This window comes from Humulus lupulus, chromosome 9, assembly GCF_963169125.1.
Source record: "Humulus lupulus chromosome 9, drHumLupu1.1, whole genome shotgun sequence".
Lineage (NCBI taxonomy): Eukaryota > Viridiplantae > Streptophyta > Magnoliopsida > Rosales > Cannabaceae > Humulus > Humulus lupulus.
Window position 1 is genome coordinate 66696883 of NC_084801.1, and position 22637 is coordinate 66719519.

A 22637-nucleotide genomic window follows, 5' to 3' on the forward strand; every position below is an offset into this window, starting at 1 on the left:
CCCCCAAATCATATTCATCTTTCTCTTTCTCTGACAGGAGCTTCCTCATCAGCTCCTCCATCTGAGCCAGGCGCTCGAGGGTTTTGTCCTGATTTCCTTGGTTATTCCGGGGCTGCTCAACAGCTCCGGATCCACTGTGTACGTTTGGTGGGTTATTGCCCCTCCTATCTTGAGATAGGTTATTTGGGGCGCTCCCACTGTTACGCACCTCGGACAGGTCTCCCCTTGAGTGAGCATGGCTGCCACCTCCTACTGGCTCTTCTCTATGAGAGTTAAGGCGATCTCGCAGGTCGCCTCCTTGGGTGGTTTGAGGACTTTGTGCCGAGCTTAAACATTGACGCATGTCTCCGCCAGAAAGGTCACTCCGGCGACTGCCGATCCATTAGCTCCTGTTAGAAAAGCTCGGAGTCCGCCAACCTGCAGGTCCCGCGCCTGGCGAGGATCCGGGCTCTCTCTCGGTGCCCTGCTACGTCGGGAAGGTCCTGCGGATGGCGGGTTTCTCCTGCTGCTTCCGTAGGCTGGAATATCTCAGATGGGCTGAGGGGGAGATGGATATCTTATTGGAGACGGAGGATGCCTGACCAGAGATGCGATCCTGGTTCCGTCGGGGAGGATCAAGTTAGGTGGGGGCCTTTCGGCCCTGCCAACCTGCGGGTCCCGGCCTGGCGATCTGGACGAGGAGCAGGACGGCTGGTGGGGATGGGCTGACGCTGTTAGCCCTCCCCGGATCTCCTTCTGGAATTCCCTCGAGCTCTCCTGGGCGCGCTCGAGGCTGGTTGGGAGCTGGGAGTTGAAGTTCAGACTGAGCGGCTATACTGTTGCTCGACTCTAGGCTTTTCTTCGAAGTTTGCCTCTCGACGGCTCGATGAGGGAATAGAGCTGGCTATCGGAGGTCTGTTTGAGCGGCTAGGCCTGGACCGATTACCCCGGCAGGACTTATGAGTCTCGCCTTGCCTCTTTTCGACATTAGCGTCGGTTGTAAGAGGGGGTAGTTGGGCCAACACCTCCTTAATCTGCTGATTATTTCGCTAGTTGGCTCCTTAGCTGAGTGTTTTCCATTTCTACCATAGTGTAAAAATCTGGGTTTGGATTAGGTGGTCGGGGCGCCGAACTTCCATTGTCATCTTGGCCCACCAGCTGTTTGCCCGGTCGCTGCTGGATCTCAGGAATTTGTTCACCGGGGATGGCGATATGATGAGCCTCCTGCCCATCATGTTGTTCCGTCTCGTTACCGTGTCTTGATCGAGTGGTCACCATAGTTGGATGTTTGCGATAGCACCAATCTAACTATCTCTCAATGAAAGCACCAAACTGTTGACGTGGTTCTTCGCCAACAGGTAATTAAGAAAATAAGAGGAAGGGATTAGTGCTTAACTATGAACCAAAATAAATGAATGATCTTTGTAAATGGACTGGTGACACAATCACGTTTTTTAGGTGGTTCAAAGGTTAAAATCCTTCTACTCCACCAGTCAATATTATTGCTATATGCTTGGTATTCTTTTACAGGGTATTTCCTAACACAATAGAATCCAACCCTTTGCAACTCCCAGGGTCTCCATATATATAGGAGAGGGCACCTGGGAGTTGGTAAGAAGGTCATCCCGTTACCTTCTTACCTATCATGTCAATTCTGTGACATTCATGATTAATTCCTAAAACCTGACACATGAAGTGTGGTCTAATCAATAGGTAAGGGGGATAATGGGCCGCACGGCCCAACCCAGTCGTGGGTGTCTGAATATGCACGTTCATGCTGCGTGTCTGAGAAGTCAGGGATATATCAGACACGTGATGTTTGATATATGCACGTTTACCTTGCGTGGTTGACTTTATAAAAGGTCACAGCCTCCAACTCTAGCTCGTACCACAAGCTGGATGCTTCCCTCGACCTGTGGCCTTTAGAGTCCAGACTCAGTCCTTAAATAATCTTGGCGAACCTTTGAATACCCCGAGCTAACGAGGTAGGACCTGACGACAACAGCTCCGGTCATGGGGGATCCACGTGGCTGATATAGTTTAGGCTGTATCTCAGCTCGCTAATAGCCCGTTGAAAAATCAGGGCGTACAAGCGTAATCAACAAACATGGTCTCAAAATCAAGTTGTTCCTCCTAGAAAACATGGAGTAATCAAACAAATCGAGAGAATTGACTAGTGCATCAATGCCTGCTACATCAAGATGAACAAGTTTTTCCTAATTGCAACCAAGAGCAGGGTTATGGTAGACAAGCCTCTGGAGAGAGAATACCTATTAAGGGAAGGCACCCAAGGCGATCAATCTCTAAGGGAGGAATTTTCCTTAATCAACAATATCAATATGCTGGTCAATAATTTCAACAACAAAGGAATGATCTACCAATATGCCAAAATCAAGGCCAACAGCCACGACACAATCAATCAACTAGGTATAACCAGGACCAACAGTCCAGACAGTACCGGCGCAGGAATGACAGGGAAGTAAGTAGTGGCTATCGATCGTCTTATAGAGACAGTTATGATGATGATGAGGGACATAGTGGAAAATACCAACCTCAAAATGACCAGTAGTTTGATGTCTATAGGAATGATGGACAGCCAAGGGAACAATAAGTTCCACCAAGGCCATTTGGGCCTCATGGTACCATCCCAGATTTTTAAGACTCGATAATACTAAAATATAAACGTTTTCATTTAACTAAATGTCTCAAAAAGCCATATAAAAAAAAACTTTTTGAAGTCGTATGGCAATACTTAATATTTAATACAAACATAGTTTCTGAAAAGTAAACTGAGCCTTGTTTATGAAAATAAAACAACATTTCCAAAAACAAAATAGCTTTCCGAAAGGTCGGTCCACATGGACATCCACAAAGTAGACTCCAACACTCACTTCTCTACTTTTCCATTGTTCTTACCTACAACAGGAAACAACTAGGTAAGCGAAAATGCTTAGTAAGTTCAACTTTAAAACAACAACATGTAGAGAAGACAGGTGGTCACTAACCAAGTCACTAACCACTGGTAACAATATCTCAGCAGAATTAGGGTTCTGGATCCATCCAGACCCTAAACAATCAATTTCAAGAATGAAAAAGCGTCCTGACAAACTTATGGTTGACGATAAGAACTCGTCAACTAAGTTAGATCAAGAACTTTTTGAGATGTAAAAGAAGTGAATCTAAACCGACTAAACTTCAAGCAAGCTTCCTTATCAAGAACACAAAATGTAAATTCTAGAATTCTAGAGTGAAAAATAGAGAGAATGTAGAATATCTGTTTTCATTAGCAATCACTGGTTACAAGATTCTCAAAAAATTTGACCCCTTTCTCAGGTGAAGGGAGGTCATATTTATAGTAGAGCACTATTGGATCACTGTACATGGTGGTCCCTGGGGACACGACCCTGCATATGCAGCCTACAGATGGTAGTGGTGCCAAGATCGTGGTGGTCGGTTCTAGTACACGACAAGGGTCTGCGGGTGCACCTCAATTCTAGTACCTGCTTGTACCTCCACTATCCGTTTAGTACCAATGTCAGAAGCTGTCTGAGAAGGACCACATCAGCTACCTTGCGTGTATGACTCTTGCTTGTCTGGCGTGGAGTTAGGGTCTGTCATCTGGGGTTTTCAAGGTCGTAACTCTGTACGTCTTTCATACCAGAAGTGGACAAGGTTCACCACTTGTCTGCACATTCCTCACACGTATGTGCTCTTTTGGTCATGCGCGGGTTTTCATCCTCACACTGCATCCTATTCTCTTACCCTTTATATGTTGAAGTCTTTTCTGGTCCTCATGGAAGTTACAACCCCAAGAAGCAAGGAAGACAAGAGCCTCGCGAGATGTATGGGAATGAGGGCGAGGCCCTTGATGCGAGGCAGAGGCCATGGTGCGAGACAGTGTCCACGAGGCAGAGGCCATAGTCCGAGGTGGTGTCCGCGAGGCCCTTGGCGCAAGATGTAAAGGCGTGTGGGCGAGACGGTGTCCACGAGGCCCTTGGCGCGAGATGGAGGGGCGTGTGGGTGAGACGGTGTCCGCGAGGCCGCTTTGGTGCGAGACGCAGGGATGCGTAGGCGAGACGGTGTCCGCGAGGCCCCTTGGAACAAGGCGCAAGGGCGTGTGGGCGAGACTGTGTCTGCGAGGCCCCTTGGCATGAGATGCAAGGGTGTGTGGGCGAGATGGTTTCTGCGAGGCCCTTGGTGTGAGATGCAAGGGTGTGTGGGTGAGGCTATTTCCATCCCAGACCTATATTTTGAGGGTCACGAGGCGGGGGCCTCGTTCAAGTGGAATTTTGGTATTTACACTTGTCCCCCAGTCCATGGGAGGGCCTTTAGATGCTTTGGTAGACTTTTTGGTATGGTGCCTTCAAATTCGTTGTGGTGTTAGTGTGTTTCTTTGCCTTGGTAGTGTGAAGTAACACACTTTGGGATGGTAATCCCCATCATTCCTTGAGAGTAAATGTGAACGTATCATTTGGCTTTGCGGATCCCAATGCTTGTGTTTGGCTTCATTCTTGACCATAGATCAAATATTGTATTCAATGGCTAGGATGAGTTTGAGCCTCCTATAAATATGTATTCTTCTCAAGGATAATTTCTACACTTACTCCTCTTAGTTTGGTGGTGCTTTTGTCTTCAAAGCTTCCAAGATGTGAGTGATTCTATCCCTCACAAAGGCACTTTTTATTTCTTTTCTCTCTTTTTTTATTTATAGATATGTGTATATATGCTAGGAGACTAAAACATCTATCTTCTTTCTTTTTGTAGGCGTGTACTTTCGACCTCTGGTATTTCTGCAGTTGCGACGATGCGCGACTTTACCCGCTCCACGCACGCCATCACCCTTTCTTCTGCTTAATGGGTCTAAATTAGTGTTACTTGGGAAGGGTTGTCTCGGCCAGAGCTCCTTGTGAGCTAATTTATGTATATGCACCTGTTAGCACATATACCTTCCCTTGCACCCTGTAATTGGTTATTTCGAGCACTTGTGTCTAGAGGTTTTGAGCTTATTTGTAACGCCTTGGATAGCCAAGACTGTTACACTGTGTACTTATAAAGGTGCAGGACTCGCTAATCAAGTCATTATTTTGAAAACGTGTCACTAAACATGTAAGAGCTAAGGTTAAAAAGGTTTTGGTCTCAAAAGACTCATTTCATACATTTAAACTGTAGTAAACATGGGATCCCATACAAAAACAAAGTTAGAATAAGTTTACAGACTCCCAAAAATACATGAATATCCACTAGCCATACTAAGGCAAAACAAACAGTCTTTAGGTTCCATGTCCTTGCTTAGGTCTCAACCGTGGCGGCCGAGCACCTGGCTATGTACATTCTGCTCGCTGAGCTCTCCAATCAGGGCTGATCTAATCTACCCTTTCCTTTACCTGCACCACGTAGCACCCGTGAGCCAAGGCCCAGCAAGAAAACATCATAAATATCTCAAACAATGATAACAGGCAACAGTTCAGTAAGCATGTATTCCCTTCAGATAATCCTCAACAGATATTCAGCATATGCAATCCAATACAAGATACATTTTGTCACATATAATACTCATATCACATAATATTCAGGGCCGACGGCTTAGGCCGCACCCTCTGTTTAACCCACTGACTCCGGCCCGCTTACACCAAGCTCAGTGCATAAAAAAAACTGTCCTCGGCTACCAGTGGCCGAGCCGCGCCCTGTGCGCTAGTGAAACCCTTGGCACCCTTAGGCCGTTGGTTCACTAAATGGCTTGCATGGAATAATACCATCTTTTCAAGCATTTACATTAGGGAGCCCATAGTCCCGTCTCATATAATCAACCAGGTGCAGTTTTCTTACCTTTAGTCTGTGCGATTATTGAATTACGAGCAACGCCTCTCAAGCACGATCCGTTCCCGAGTCTAAGCCTTTATCACCTAGTCACAACCAAAGTATAGGGTTCCATTAACACTCCAATATAGGTTTCCAATTACAAAACTAACCCCCGGGATTCCAAATTCCACCAAGCCCGGTGGTGAAACTAAACCCGAGCACACTAGACCACCTTCCCGTGCCTAAAACCCTCAAAAGCTCATGTGTGCAACCAAGGGCTGCGGCCCCTGAAGCTTAGCCATGGCCCTTCCCTAAGACAGAACCAACACCCATGCTGAACCACACACGCGCTGTGACCCTTGCCTTGGGCGCCGCGGCGCTCCCCCTTGGCCGAGCCTCCTTGGCTTCTTTGCATGCTAGGGCCGCAGCGCTCTAGAACAGAGCCGCGGCCCTCCCCTTCGAACCCAGAATTTACACCATTTCTAAGTTTGAAACCTCACCTTAAACCATCCCAAAGCTTCCCAACTCCTAACCAGTTAATTCCCAACTTCTTTAGCATGATCTAAACAACATAATTCCCAAGAAAACACAGCCTAGCACACTCTAATCTCCTCCTTTCAATTTCTGAAACCCAAGTGCTATAAACACTCAAACCAGCCACTCAAACCCAATTTAAAACCTCTAAACCAGGAGTTGAGACTTACCTTTGCTGTTGAATCACCTCACCAAGCCATAGCCAAGCTAAGTTCCCAAGTTCCTTCTTAATTCTGCCTTAAACATCAAAACCATTTTTGTTTCAACACTTAACCAAAACCCAGCTAGAACTCAAAATTCAACCACAGAAAAGAAGATTAGATGCTTACCTTGATCCCTATTTTAGTTCCTTGATTTACTCCTGAGCTAAACCTCCAAATCCTCACCACAAATTCCAGAAATCCTAGCTTGTTTCCCCTGTTTTTCTGTGTTTCCTTTCCTTAGTTTTCCTTGAACGTGAAAGTGAGCTGAGGTAAAGTGTTTAGTCAGTTTGTGTTTTTCTTCTAAAAGCTTCTTTATGTTTAACTTATCTGTTAATTTAATCCCGAGGCTCGAGGCGCCGGAACCGTCCCCGAGGCCAAAATGGAAAAATCCCCCAATATTCCCGCCTAGACATTCTAACCTCAAATATATCTCCATATATTTATTTTCATGACCCGATAATCCAAATCGCTACCCGCTATCTAAAAGCACCCCCGACTTATCCAAAGTCATATCTAAAGCCCCGTTGTGACTTTTTCCTACTATCTGACCCTAGAATCGTCTTGAGTCGTGCTCAGCGAAACTGTCCACATAATAATGTGGTTCTCACATATATCACATATTTATTTCATATCACATTACCACATAATATCATCAATTATCATATAAACATTATTAAACATATAATTACTCATTATATCACAATTATTCCATTAATGCCCTCCTGGCACACTAATCAAGGCCCTTAAGCCTTATTAGCGAATTTGGGTCGTTACATTATTCCTTTGTGTTTTGTAGTACACTTTCCACATACACTTGCACCCATATCACCAATGAGACGCGACTTTATAGCATGTGAGGGGTCATCTAGTGTTCCTCCGGGGGTCGAGTTTGTAGACTTGTCCTCAGAGTCAGGGTCCCTCGCAAACAACCCTTACCAAAACTACGTCACCTTGAGGAGGGCCCATATATGTCACCTTGAATGCATGGCCGAGCTTAGGCATAAAATCTGGGTGGTGGAAAGTGAGATAGACTCGGCTTTGAGGGGTGATGGAGTCCCTTTCTCCTTTGATCTTAATGATCACATTGCAAGCCTTAGAGTGAGCCTTCTTGACCTACAAATGGAGTTAGAGTTAATGGAGGGAAACCTCCCTCCTGAACCGTCAGCCCCGTGTTCTCCCTATAGTAGCCCCGAGGTCACCCCTGGTTCCCCTCTACTCTTGTCCTTAATCCACCCGTGTTTGATGCTTCCACACTCAATGTCTCGATGGAAAAGTCATGCAAAAAGAAGAAAATTGAGGGTAAAGTGCTCTGTTTTTACCTCACCTTTTTCCTTTCGTTTTGCAGCATGTTAAAGAGAATGAGACAACAGGTTGCTCCAGAGAAGCTGAACTCCGATCCTTTATTGGTGTCCACCATCATTTCCAACATGTCAGAAAACATGCTTTAGAGCTATCCAAGAAATACCACATTAGTAAGGAGTACAAGCTGTATGTACCATCCAATCAATGTCGGGCTGATAATCCCCCCTAGGGCTATGTCTCTATGAGCGAACATATTTTGAAGGTGGGTGGGACCATTCCCGTACACCCATTCTTCATCGTGGTCTTGAATCACTTTGACCTTGCTCCACTTCAGCTGGCACCTAACAGCTGGTTGACCTTAAGCTGCCTGTATATGGCATTCATGAAGCTTAACAATCATGCTCCTACGGCCCAGGAGGTGCATTTCATGTACAATCTCATGCCCACTCCTAAATCTAAGGTCTTATACTTTTTATAGAAAGCCAACTCTCAGGTCTCTTTGATAGAGGGTTCCGTTTCTAACCCGGGTTCATGGAAGCATAACTTTTTCTTTGTGAAAGGCCCCATTTCTGTCGGCAAACATTTCCACTCATCTCCAAGTAAGCACTTCAATTCTTTCCCTTTATATTAAGTCTGCTATTGTGGAACTTAAACTTGTATTGATAACTGAGTTGATTGTTCAGAGAGTTTCAGTATTCCTGACGTTCCTGAGTTGGAGGCGACGCCGGTAGATGTCTTCCTTGATGCAGACCCTGCAACGAAAATGGCTGCCAATCTCTTTACTATGGCCAAGCTCAATTACTACGGTCTATCCAGGGTTTCGGAGCCCGAACTGCTATGGCACATTTCTTAGTGAAAGAAGAAGGCAGCTCCAGCAAAACCTCAATCGGATGAGAGTGATGTTGAATGGGTGCCTGAGGAGGCTTCACCCGAATCTAAACATCCAACTCAGCTATCTCTAGCCTCTAAGGGATACCCCTCTTCTACTCCTACAGACCGCGACACAACTTCTCATTCTCGCGATCAAAATTCCATGCAAGGGCGCTTCATTCTGCCTTCCTTCGTTGAATTTGATAATCTTCCTTTTGCCCCCGCTAGTCATGTCTATTCGAGGTACCCTTCGTGTGATGTTCCTACGCCTCCTCCTCACTCGGTTAGTGGGTCATCTGTCCCTACTCAATTCAATCGACCATTTTAGCAACCTTCCTGAAGTCTTTGGCTTATGCAAGACTTGATGCAAAGGGGTGTTTGTGAGCTCTTCAATAGCATGAGCGTGAAAATAGGGCCTTAGCTTTCGCGAGGCCACTACCAAGGCATATGTTAATTTTTCTATTTCTGGGTACCGGGTTTCTGCATCTACCAACAGCTTGCTGACATAGCATACGGGTTGTTTGTGCTTCTTTTCCCCTTTGACTAGGGTGATGCTTATTGCATGCTCTGACACTGCTAAGTACAGGTACAATATTTCCCGTTTTTCTGTCTTAGCCAGAAGGGGTAGTTTTCTGAGGTGCGCGTTTAACTTAGCAAAGGCTTCCCGACAATCTTCATCCCCAGCGAACCTTTTGTTCCCTTTTAGGATGTTGAATAAGGGTAGGCACTTGTCGGTGGATCTGGAAATGAATTTGTTGAGTGCTGCTACTCTCCCTGTAAAGCATTGTACCTCCTTTTGTCTCGTGGTGGGCTCATTTCCAATAATGCTCTGATTTTATCGGGATTGGCCTCAATACCTCGAGAATTTACCATAAAACCGAGGAACTTTCCTGAAGAAACTGCAAAGGTGCATTTGAGTGGGTTCAACTTCATTCTGAATCTTCGGAGGGTGTCAAACATCTCACTGATGTCGTTTGTAAGCTCTTCTGCCTTCTTTGTCTTTACCAACATATCATCTACATATACTTCCATATTTCTTCCTATCTGATTTGCAAACATTCTGTTTACCAACCTTTGATAAGTAGCGCCTGCATTCTTTAACCCAAAAGGAAATACCTTATAGCAATAAAGCCCCTTGTCTGTCATGAACAATGTATGCTCTTCATCAATTGGGTTCATGGGTATTTGGTTGTACTCGGAAAAGGCGTCCATGAAGGTAAGTAGCTCGTGCCCAGTTGTGGCGTCTACTAACTGATCTATCCTAGGCAGCGGGAAGCTGTTATTGGGGCAGGCTTTACTGAGGTTAGTAAAATCCACGCAAGTCCTCCACTTCCCATTGGGCTTCGGGACTAGGACGGGGTTGGATACCCATACCAGGTAGAATGCTTCTCGGATAAATCCATTTGCCTTTAACTTGTCAACTTCTTCTTTCAGGGCCGCGTATCTCTTTAGATCCAGCGCCGTCCTTTTCTGCCTCACAGGTCTTGCTTTCGGGTCGATGTTCAAGTGATGGCACATGATTGATAGGTCTATCCCCACCATGTCTTCATGACTCCAGGCGAACACATCAAGGTTATCTTTAAGAAATTCTACCAACTTTTCTTTCACGAGATCTAGAAGATTAATCCCCACCTTCAACTTCCTCAGCGGCTCATCCATAACTGTGATTTCTTCCAACTCATCTACTGGCTTGACCCTGGGTTCCTCTGCGACTCATGGGTCCCATTCATTTGGGTTTGTGATTCCATGTACTACCATCGCCATAGGTACTGACGATTTTATGGCTGTGCGGAGGGACGTGTTATAACATTCCCTCGCTATCTTCTGGTCCCCTTTCACACTCACTATCCCCCCTGGAGTCAGGAATTTCATGGCCAAGTGATATACTGAGGTTATTGCCTTCAATTCTCTTAAGGAGGGTTTCCCTAATACTGCATTGAAGGCCGAGGCACAGTCTACCACGAAAAAGTTTTTCATTATGGTGGTTTGTCTGGGTTGCTCTCCCATGGTGAGGGCTAACTCAATTGCGCCTATGGGCTGTATCGAGTCTCCAGTAAATCCATACAGGGAGGTATTGCAGGGCTTTAGGTGCTTGATGTTCAGTCCCATCTTCTCTAAGGCTGGGCAATAAAGGATATCTACGAAGCTCGCATTGTCCACCAGGACCCGATGCACCCTCATGTTAGCAAGTTGTACAATCAACACCAAGGGATCGTTGTGAGGAAAATGCACACCCCATGCGTCTTCTTCGATGAAGGCTATCGAGCCTTTCTCCCCCTTAAAACTCTTTGGGGGGCATTGCTCCAGACTTATGATGCATGGAGTTGGACTTCGCCTGGCTTCCCTGGCGTATTTATATTGCCCCTTCCTCGATTCACCTCCAAATCCTAGCCCTCTGAAGATGGTCCTAACCTCTCCTTTCACCTCTAGGACTACATCTCGTGCCCGTGGTGAGGGTATTCCTTCTTTTGGTCTTTGGTTTTCTCTGTGAAAGTATCTACCCAAGTGTCCCCTGCGTATAAGCTCTTCAGTTTCTACCTTCAAATGAGTGCATTCTGCGGTGGTATGCCCAAGGTCTTTATGATACTAACAATACTTACTGGGGTCTCTTTTTGATCAATCTTTCTTCATTGGTGGGGGTCTTCTGAAGGGGACATGATTTTCATGTGTGACGAAGATATACTCCCTAGCGTGTGTTAGGTCAGTATAAAAGGTGCATGGGTTTGTTTATGCACACCAACGCATTCGGACTTCCGAGGACGATCATTTCTCGACCCTTCGTAGACCCTCTTTTTCTTTGTGCTACTTAGGCCTTCACTGATTTTAGGGTTTCAGGGATGACCCGCCTGTAACGACCCAAATTCGCTAATAAGGCTTAAGGGCCTTGATTAGTGTGCCTGGAGGGCATAATGAGATTTTGTGTGTGACTTTAATGAGTTAAATGCATGATTATGATTTAATGCATGTTATATGACTATTTGACTATTTGAGATGCATGACTATGTGTAACGACCCAAAATCGCTAATAAGGCTTAAGGGCCTTGATTAGTGTGCCAGGAGGGCAGGTTGGGATTTATGTGTGATTTTATGAGTTAAATGCATGTTTATGATTTAAAGCATGTTATTTGGCTATTTGTTTATCTGAGATGCATGACTATGTATATTAGTATGCATGTAGGCCCGGATCGTGTTTGAAGGGCGTAATTGTAATTTTGGCCATGTTGGGCATAACTGTATTGATATGTGATAATTGTATTCCGTGATTTGTACCACGTGAGTGTGGTGTTATTATTGTGATGCACGTGCCGAGACGGTCCTAGAGAGCTAGTTAACTCAAGAGTCACAACGGGATTTCTATACCCGGCTCGGGAGGAGCCTAGGGGTAATTCGGGGATTTTGTAACGTAGTTCTTGAGAGATTTTGGTGACTGGTAATTTGGTAACTTGTGTAACTGTTAGTAACCATAGAGAGTAACATGTTTTTTATGGTAAAATGGTAGAATTGTAATGGATAGGAAATGACAAGTAAGCCCTTGAGGTTTAGTTAGGAAAGGATAGGCAAGGAGGGGTAATGTGGTCATTTGGCAAGGGTAATAGACAATTTTCAGCTGGGTTATATGGGGTGAACGGTTTGGCATTTATCCATTTTGGAGGTTTTGTTTAAAATTTAGAAGAAGAAAGCTAGAAGGAGACCTAGGGCAAGAAGAAGAAGAAGGAGAAGAAGAGGAGTGAAGGAGCTGAAACTTGAGACTTAGGAGATGAATCAAGGGTGCATAGGGTTGGATTCTTCATTCAAGGTAAGGATTCTAAGTAAATTTAAGGCTTGTTTCTGTTATGGTTTGAGGAATTTAAGCATGGTTTAAGTTTGGTTTTGGGTTTTATATTTTCTGAAGTTGAAAATCAAAGGTGTGGATTTGGGGATTTGATGTGTGTGAATGATTATTCGAATGTACTATATGTGTGATTATAATGAAATGAACGGCAAGGGCCGAGTGTGGCGTAGGCCGGGTACGGTCGTGGGGCCGAAAGTAACACACAGCACATGGGATGCTTATATTCAGGGTGGGACCCAAGGGATACATGAGTTATCCTCGCGGTGAGAACCGAAACCCCAGGCTTTGGTAAGGCCTCTGGGGCAGCATGGCCGTGCTTGTTTATTATGATGATTTTCCTATTTATCAGTGAATTATGCCAGCTATATGAATTGCATATGTTATGTATTATTTGGGTTTTCTTGCTGGGCTTCGGCTCACGGGTGCTCCGTGTGGCAGGTAGAAGCAAGGACTGAGTCAACCAACCATGAGTACGGAGAGCGTGAAGTGACGCGTACATGTTTGGCCTGCCCGACTGCTTTGGTTGGGGGTTTATTCGAAAATGGCTGTAATACTCTATGATTTTATGATTTCTCAACTGTAACCTTATTTCAAGATGTAATTAGTTTCAAACCTTATTTTGGGATCCCAAATGTTTAATAATAGAAGTTTTAATGAAACGACGCATTTTCAAAGATTACAGCCTTAACTTTTAATTAGTCACACTTTTGTTTCAAAACCTCGGTTAGCGAGTTCATTGCACATTGTTTTGTCTTAAAAACTCACTTAGTAACGGCTCTAAGGAAGTAGGGCGTTACACTATGTGTATTAGTATGCATGTAGACCTGATCGTCTTAGAAATAGCATAATTGTAATTTGGCCATTTTGGGCATGACTGTGTTGATATCTGTGATCTGTGACTCGAGACGATCCTAGAATGAGCGGGTTAGCGGAAAAGTCAAAGCGGGAATTTATACCCGGCTTGGGTTAAGCCTGGGGAGTTTAAATGGGAATTTGGAAAATATATTGAGGTTAATCTTGATGATGAGGGATATATTTAGTGATTAGTCAGGTATTGGGTAGTAAGTGGGGAATTATTAGAGACACTCGATGAATTAGTGGGAATTGGGTAAAATGACTAAAAGGGCCCTACATGGACAAAAAGGTTTAGAATTAATAGGGAGGGGCATTTTGGTCTTTAGGCTTTTTAGAGATAAGTTAAATGAAGCTTTATATTAAGTGGGATTGGTGGAGTAGAGTTATAAGGCTGAAAAAGAAAGAAAGAAGGAAGAAAAAGGAAAAGAGAGAAAAACAGAGGGGTTTTGTTTCAAAGGAACGGTTTGTGGTTCTCCCACCATTTCCCTTCATTTTTCTTGGAGCTAAGCTCAGTGGTGAGCTAGGGTAAGCTGAGCATCAAGGATCCTAAGCTAGACTTGAAGATTTGCAAGGGATTAACAAGAACACATCAAACATTGAGGTAAGTTTTAGAAATTTCAGTTTTAGGGTTTGACTGGTTTGAGCTGTGTATTTAAGCTAAATAGATGGGGATTTTGGGGAAATCAGGCCAAGGTTGTGAAGGAGCAAGCTAAGGAGGTCTAGGGTTCAACTCAAGGTCGAATTTCCATCCACGGTATGATTTCTAAGTCCTTAACTTTGATGTTTGACTGAATTTATGGGTTTAGGGTTCATTATGGTAGATCTTGAGTTTTGGGTTGCTTGAGCTAGGGTTATGAGTTCTTGGGATGCTTGGGATGAGTGTGAGGTGTTGATAAGTTTGTTTTTGGATTTGGGAAAGATTTGGACAAGTTTGGGGTTGAAATGGTTGAAAGAAATCGCAGAAAACGATTTTTGGTGTTGCCAGTCTGCAACTAGCGCTACAGCGCTAGTCTTTGGGCGCTGGATCTGAAGATAAGTCTACAAACTCGACCCCTGGAGGAGCACCAGATGATCCTTCACATGCCATGGGACCTCGCCTTGTAAGTAATTAAGGTTCACGTGTAAATGAGAAGATTACTACAAAACACAAAAGAATGGGCTCAAAACCTCTAGGCAAAAGCGCTCTAAATGACCAACTACGGGGTATGAACGAGGGCATGTAACTAGGTTAACTCACGACGAGCTCCGGCCAAAGCAACCCATCCCAAGTGGAGCTAATTTAGACCCAGTAAACATAAGGGAGAAAGAAAGTATACCTCAAGTAAGTAAAATCGAGCGCTGTCGTAGTCAAAAAAAGGTCGAGGGTCAAAAGTACCGTCACGGTCGAAGAGAAGCAAAGGGTTGAAAGTACGCGTCTGCATAAACAAAGTAAAATGATGTTTTAGTCCCCAAGTACCTGCATGAATTTGGGAATAAAAGAAATGAAAAGAAATAATAAAAGAAAAGGATAAAAAAAATGAGGTGGTGAGGAATCAAACCCCTTACCTCTTGAAAGGGGTAAGGGTTCCAAAACCACTAAGCTAAAGAGATAAAGTGTGAATGATAGGCTAGACATGAAAGCCTACTTATAAGAATCATGGGCTCATCTTAGCCATCAAGTCCAATGCTTGATCTATGGTCAAAAATGGGGCCAAACACCTACATTGGGATCCGCAAAGCCAAATAATAGGCTCACATTCAATCTCAAGTAATAACAAGGATCATCACAAACACCACCTATGCTTTGGAGGCCTACTTATAAGAACCAAAGAGAGGAGTCTACCAAAGCACCTAAAGCTCCTCTCCTAGACTGGGGGGCAAGTGTGGATGCAAAAAATCCACTCGCAGGTCTCTGCCTCGTTGAGGAAAATGAAAATGGGCTCACAACACTCCTAGTGGCAACGCACTGTGCACCTGGAGGTCTAAGCGCCTCATACAAAGACACCAAGTACCCAGGCACCTCGCGAGACCCATCGTCTCGCGAGCCTATCACCCACATCTCATGAATGGCACCTGGGGTGCTTCGGGCGTCTTGTGCCATGGAGGTCATAGGGGCGTGTCGGGGGTATCGCAGGGTCACGTCTCGCGAGGCCACATCTCGCAAAGTGGCATCTAGGGTGCTGCGGGTGTCTCGCGCCAATGGCCCAAGAGCCATGTCTCGCGCCTCACCACGCCTCGCCTTGCACCTCGCGAGATCCATCATCTCGAGCGCCTATCACCCACGTATCGTGGGTGGCACTGGGGTGCTTCGGGCGTCTCGCACTAAGGAGGTCATAGGGGAGTGTCGGAGGTGTCGCGGGGTCACGTCTAGCGAGGCCACACCTTGCGAAGTGGCACTTGGGGTGCTGCGAGCGTCTCGAACCAACGGTCCAAGAGCCCCGTCTCGCGCCTCACCATGCCTCGCCGTGCATCTCGTCCAGAAGCGCCTCGCACCAACAACCCAAGGGCCCTGTCTCGCGCTAAGGGCCCAAGAGCCCCATCTCGCGCCTCACCATGCCTCGTCATGCACCTCACCCAACAAACGCCTCGCGCCAATGACCCAAGGACTCCGTCTCGCGCTACGACCCCTGCATGCACCAGGTGTCTCGCATCCTGCACCTCAAGATCGTGTCTCCTATGAGGACCTACAGAGATTTCAACATTTAAAGACAAGTGGTGGAAGTACGAGGAGTGGTGACATGGCCTGCATGTCTCTGACCATATATAAGAGTCGACACCACAACCACCTACACCACTATGTCTAGTACCACTTCGCTGACACTCGTACTAAATAAGTAGTGGAGGCATCCCCACAGACTCTGACCATGTACTGGAGCCGACACCACTACACCTGATACCATCCCCTGACAATGTACTTGTATACGATCTAGTCCCTTGGACCACAATATATCAGGGGCCATAACAGCCCACTATAAAGAGAACCCCACTTCAACATTGAAGGGGGTTGAAAAAACACTATAGCTTTATACCAAGAGAATTACAAGTTCTTTTCGCCATTTTTTCTTTCTGCAACTATCTTCTAATCTTCTTATTAGATCCGTGAAGTTTTTCATTTTTAAGCTATATACTTTGATTTTTTCTAGCTTAACTTCTTTGACGAGTTCTCACCGTCAACAATAAGTGTAACAAATATAAAGTTTGGGTAGTTTCGCTACCAAAAAATAGTGTGGGTATTTATGTGTAACAAACCGTAAAAGTTTAGGTAATTTAGCCTAAATTAGCTGAGAAACCCGGGCAACCACTCTCCTATGTGGCAATCTCTAGCGCATCTAGGGCCCCGGCGCCCAGCACAGCTAGAGAGGCCTAGCCTGATATGAGAATTACTTATTTAGTTCAGATAGACTTCATTCAAGAACTTCATCACCCCTTAAATCAATAAGAAAACAGGTGCTATTCACATCAATGAATAAACCAAATAGAAAGAAGAGACCTTTCTTGCTCGTTGCCTAAAGAACACTATGCTCCGCTTCAACAAATGAAAGTTTTTAGTGGAACCGATGAACCACGCGAGTTGGTTAGATACATTGGACATAGGGCTCGTAGTACCTGCCAGCGCAACTATGCAGTGGAAGGGAAGGAGCCTAAATGGAACCCCTTCTATATTTTTTTCTTTGAAAAAAAATCGTATAATATATAAAGATATATACAAAAATTTGGTCACCTTAATTCGTAAAAAAAATTATGAGCCCGATGAACAAATCCTTGTGAAGAATTGAATCTATCATTCAAACAAAAAAAAGTTTTTTGGCCACCACTTATATATTAACAAAGCTAACAAAGGAGAGCTGAATATACATCCCACTAAAATAAATAAAAAATAGCATGTATATTTATACATATCTATAATGATTTAAGCCAAAAACATAAAATAAAGATCAAAACCCTAATTAAAAAAAAAAACTTTAGAAAGCTCTAATTTTCTTGGACAAAATTATTGAATTTTCAATTAATCTGGAAAAAGTGGTTTCGATACCACTTGATAGGAATGCAAAATATTCATGCAACATGCATAAGTATTAATGTTTCAATATACAAGCAATGTTTCTAAAAGTACTTTATTGTAATATTCTAAATTATATTTAAATAGATCCCTCGTTGAATAGAAGAAAATAATATCTTAAGAACAGAAGTAATAACCTAAAGTAATAACTTAAAGCCAAAAATTGTATGCGTAGATTTTTAAAACATTTCTCTCTTTTGTATATTTCTCCATGACGGGGAATAAGAGAAACAAGATTTTGTGATTATGGGGACCACCATTTATTTTATATTACTTGATTATAAAATTTTATAATTTTAGTTATTTATAATTTGAGTAATATGTGATACATACATTATATATATATATATATATATTTATATATATATGCCCATGCAATAGAATTTTAATTCAACATTGAAGCCTTGCTCGGAAGGCTTCTTAAGAGTTTTTGTGATAGACCTGCTGTCGTTTTTTTTCTTCTTTCGTTTGTAAAGTGTTTTTGGTTCTGGATTCTTTTATTTTAAATAATTGTTATTTTAAACACTGCACACTTTTTTCCCTTATTGATGTTTTCCCTTAGGGAGATTTTACTATAGCAGCAACATATTAGTTTTGTTTCAACAAAGCTATAGGTATTCCAATTTTCTTTATACACTTTTTGGTTCTTATTTGTAATCCTTAAATTAGTTGAACAATTATAATACAAGAAATCCAAAAATGACGGCAGAAGTTCAAACGTGACAAAAAAAATAAAATCATAAGAAAAGATAAGTACCCTCCATGTGAAAAATGAGGTTATGATTCTCCCCTCCCCTCCTTTTCCTTTTTCTCAATTTATCTTTACCAATAATCTCCACAAGAACAAGTTCCATTCCTAAAATGATGGAATCTCTTTACATCCCTTAAGATGATTTCCCTGTTCACTATCTTGGAGATAACCTTACTAGCAGCGTGGCAGTCGTTACAAACTCTAAGGTTCTTGGCAACTCTAACGGTTTTTCCAGGAGGAGTATTCAGAATCCCGAAAGCTATCGCCAGTTTCTCACTGTGCCCACAAAGCAAAGTTTCTTTTGCTTTCTCGTCAACATCATGAAGCACACAAGAAGTATCAGGCACATATCCTTCCTTTTTCATCCTAACAGAGAGGCTCTCAAGAAATTCATGGAGCTGCTCACTTTGTGGATGGGATCCATCTCCAGCCAAAAACTTATGCACCTTATCACCAAATTCGATCCAACTATAGCCAGGTTCTTTTCTTACCCCCATTTCCTTCATCGTTCTCCGAATGTTCGTTGCCTTGTCCCAAAGTCCAGCAGATGAGTAGATGTTAGAGAGAAGAACGTAGTGGCTAGCTACATTGGGCTCCAACTGCAAGAGATTTTCAGCTGCAATCTCCCCAATCTCTACATTCTGATGAATTCGACAAGCACCAAGAAGGCTACTCCAAGCACCTGCTTTGTCATAGTTAGGAGGCATGGTGTTGATCAGTTGAAATGCCTCCCGCACTTTACCAGCTCGGCCAAGTAAATCTACAACACACGCATAATGATCTGGTATAGGTTCAACCCCATAGTCCTCTTTCATTCTATGAAACAATTTCAAACCTTCGGAAATCATCCCAGAGTGACTACATGCTGCAAAAACTGCTATAAATGTAACTTCGGTGGGTCTCACTTCTTTATTATTGACTTTTTCAGCTATCATGTTCTCAAATAGTTCCAAGGCTTCTTTAGCTCTCCCATGCATTCCATAGGCCATAATGAGTACATTCCATGTGATCACATTTCGAATGGGCATTTCATTAAAGACGGCACTTGCTACATTCAAGGAACCACATTTTGCATACATGTCAACTAGGGCACTTCCAACTGCCACATCAGATGCTAACAAATGTCGAATTGCATAAGCATGAATTTCTTTACCCTTAGCAAGTGCTGACAATGCAGCACAACCAGGGAGAATTGTCATGAGTGTTACTGAATTTGGCTTAAGACGAATTCCTGTTTCACCCTTCAGTTCACCATCGATTTTGTTTTTCTCATCATTTACTCGTTGCATCTCATGTAGCAAACTAAGTGCTTCATCATGGTATCCACAAATAACATAACCAGTTATCATAGTGTTCCAAGATACTATATCTCTTTCTTCCATACTTTCAAATATATTGTTAGATATTTCTATCTTCCCCATCCTGGAGTACATGTCCATTAACGCATTTAGCACATAACGGTCCCTCACAAAACCCATTTTTACCACATAGCCATGGATACTTTCTTTATGAGAGAAAGCTTCACAGCGGACACAAGCAGGAACAATACTTGACATAGTGGTGGCATTGGGAGAGATCCCAGAAAAAGCATACATTTCAAGGAAGAGGTTCAAGGCCTCCTCATCATGCTCATTTTGTGCAAAACCAGTAATCATAGCATTCCAAAGAGCAATCCTCCGCTCCAAGATAGAGTCAAACACTCGTTGACCACTCTCTACTAGTTTACAGTTGCAGTACATGTCAACTAAAGCACTTCCCACATAAGAATTTTGAACCAAATTTTTATTTCGCACGGCATAAGCATGAATTTCCTTCCCCAAGTCTAGCATCTCCAAATGAGAGCAGGCAGGAAGAACGCTTGCAATGGTGACTCCATCTACTTTAATTCCTTCAAGAACCATCTTGCGCAAGAACACTAACGCGTCTACAAATCGGTCGTTCTGTGATAACGAACTTATTATGGTGTTCCACGAAACTAAATCACGGTCCTCAAATAACTGAAATAAAGCTATGGACTTATCAACTCGTCTAAGCTTAGCATACATAGCCATCAAAGCATTGATTGTAAACGTCTTCCTATCCTCATTCCTCAAACTATATCCATGAACTTGCTTTCCAAGCCATAAACCACGACGCTTATCCAGATTCGAACAAGCATGTACCACACTCACCAGTGTAAAAGAGCTAGGCACCACGTTTACCTCCGCTAGCATAGACCGGAACGCCTCCAAAGCAAGTTCCCAATCTTCAAAACGACAGAAAGCCGCAATCATCGAATTCCAAGAAACTTGGTCTCTCTCGGCAATTCTCTCAAACACCTTGCATGCATCCTCAATATCACCGCATTTACCATACACGTTGACAAGGGTATTAGCCACGGTCACCGAAGCCGAATCGTAGCCGAATTTCACTACGTGGGAATGTATCTGCTTCCCCAAATTCAAGTCGTGAAGAGCAGTAGCGGCCTTCAGAATTGCAGGAAAAGCGAAATTGTCCGGAGGAATCCCACTGCTTGTCATGTGAATGTAAGTCAAAATGGATTCCCGGAAAAGATTGGAACGAACCTGGAATCGCAGTGATTCTATCGATGGGAGGGAAGAGGGTGAGTGAGCTATGGGTTTGGTGGCAGTAGTGATAGAGATAGCGGTGGAGTGGTTTAGTATACGAGCTCGTTTTCGAGGTGTCTGTGAAGAGATGGGTAGCGATGGGAGGGGATAGAGTATCTGAGTATAACTATTGGCTGACATTCGGTTTCGATGCTGTGGTATTTTGGGATTCGCAGCAAGCACGTACTTTGTCGCCCTTTATAAATATTTGCTTATCCACTCTTTAGTGTAAACATATATCTTTATTTTAACAGACATACAAAATTCCTCCATAAAATTTGCTAAAACTAATAGTTTGAGATTTCATGATTTCCATCAACCTATAAAGGTGAGATCCACACTTGTAAGTCTTTTTCTGACAAGTTTTTAATGTTTAACAATAACAAAATCACACTAACAAATGAAAATCAAAACATTTAAAATAATTACAAAACATCCTAAAACAAATTAACAAATTAATTTGCAAACTTAAAAGTACATAAATAATACAATATCTTAGAGTTATCAAATCTACAAACTTTAACTCATTGCTCATTATGAACGATGATACTAACTAAATTAATCTTGTATATCGACTGATTCTTTCAAAGTTTTGTTGAATGACAGCCCTTTAAAAGAGATTAACCCAGCTAGGGGTCTTTGCCAAGAAAATCCTTTGTCCCTGTTATCCAGATTTCCGGATAGCGTTTAGATTGATGACCTCGGGGAAGCAGAATTATCGATGTCTTTCACGGAGGGTGACCAGAGCTCGCGGATGGACAGAAAGGCTTCGCCTCTCCTGTCTAGTATCCGGATTACTCTTCCAAACAAGCACAACACGGAAACTCGTCAACTCTCCCGGACTTCCGAAGGATACCCCTCGGGAAGGCCCCTTCCAGGAGAGGCTCTTCGAGTGGTCTCCGCGGAAACAGTTCCGTGCCCCGCACAGAACAAACCCGAACGGTCGAGTCCGGGAGAAGGCATATTTGGAATGATATCCGTCTGACACAGGATCCCGCCTGACGCGCCCGTCAGGTCAAAGCCGCACACATCCCAGCACGCCTAAGGGTACCTTTTCGCCTACTGTTCCGCTGACAACTTGGAAAAGACGGCTGACTTTGTGTGTTCCCCATACTTTCACGTAAATATACCCACATAGAGTCTGGTAGCCATGCTACTACAGTAATTGTATCCCCTATTTATGGCTGGTGTAATTAAGACTCATGTACGTAGAGAAAAACCCTAATCTGAAACCCTAGCTATAAAGACTCCTTCCTTTTACAAGAAGGAGGGAGAGAGATCAGATAGCAAAAAACTCTACCAAAATCTCTCTAGCTTCATCTTCTTCAAGAGAACCCGAGAGAAACATTGTGAGTGTGTGAAGTTCTTATGCACCAGCCATCTTACTGTAATCTTTTCCAAGTATAATAACATCGACTCGTGGACTAGGGCTTGTTAACGCCTGAACCACGTAAAAACACTGTTTGTTTAGTTACATTTCAGTATTTCTACAGTTCTTATCTTTTTATTATTCTGTTAGTTATTCGTTTCCGAAAAACTCGGTAAACATTTTGGTGCTTTCATTGAGAGCTGTAGGAAGTTGTTAGTCAGCTCTTTTTCTGTGTACGTTTTTTGTATTCACTTCGTACTAAAGAGATGGTGACTACGTGAAAATCCGCTGTTGACAAAAATGCTACGGTTAACCCCGATACCGTGATGGAAGATGTGGTGCAGAGCGAACCCTTAGACTACCGAGGTGAAGACCCGACATCCCGCCAGGATCAGGTCAGTACCGAAGATACAACATACTTAGAAGACGAAGAAGAGTATGTCCAAGATGGTTATTACAAGGACGGCTGCTACTATGAGAAGGACCCAGAACTGGTCC

General features: G+C 43.5%; 1 protein-coding gene across 1 annotated transcript; it reads right to left on the bottom strand.

The window, feature by feature from the left end:
* Window positions 1-18028: 18028 nt before the first annotated feature.
* LOC133800522 (pentatricopeptide repeat-containing protein At3g57430, chloroplastic) lies at window positions 18029-20974 on the bottom strand. Its single transcript, XM_062238514.1, has one exon. The coding sequence runs from the start codon at window positions 20909-20911 to the stop codon at window positions 18236-18238; it is 2676 nt and encodes an 891-aa protein (XP_062094498.1). The 5' UTR covers window positions 20912-20974; the 3' UTR covers window positions 18029-18235.
* Between the last annotated feature and the right edge of the window lie 1663 nt (window positions 20975-22637).

Coding starts and splice junctions, on each gene's coding strand:
- LOC133800522 (XM_062238514.1), bottom strand. CDS start 20,911: ATGTCAGCCAATAGTTATACTCAGATACTCTATCCCCTCCCATCGCTA.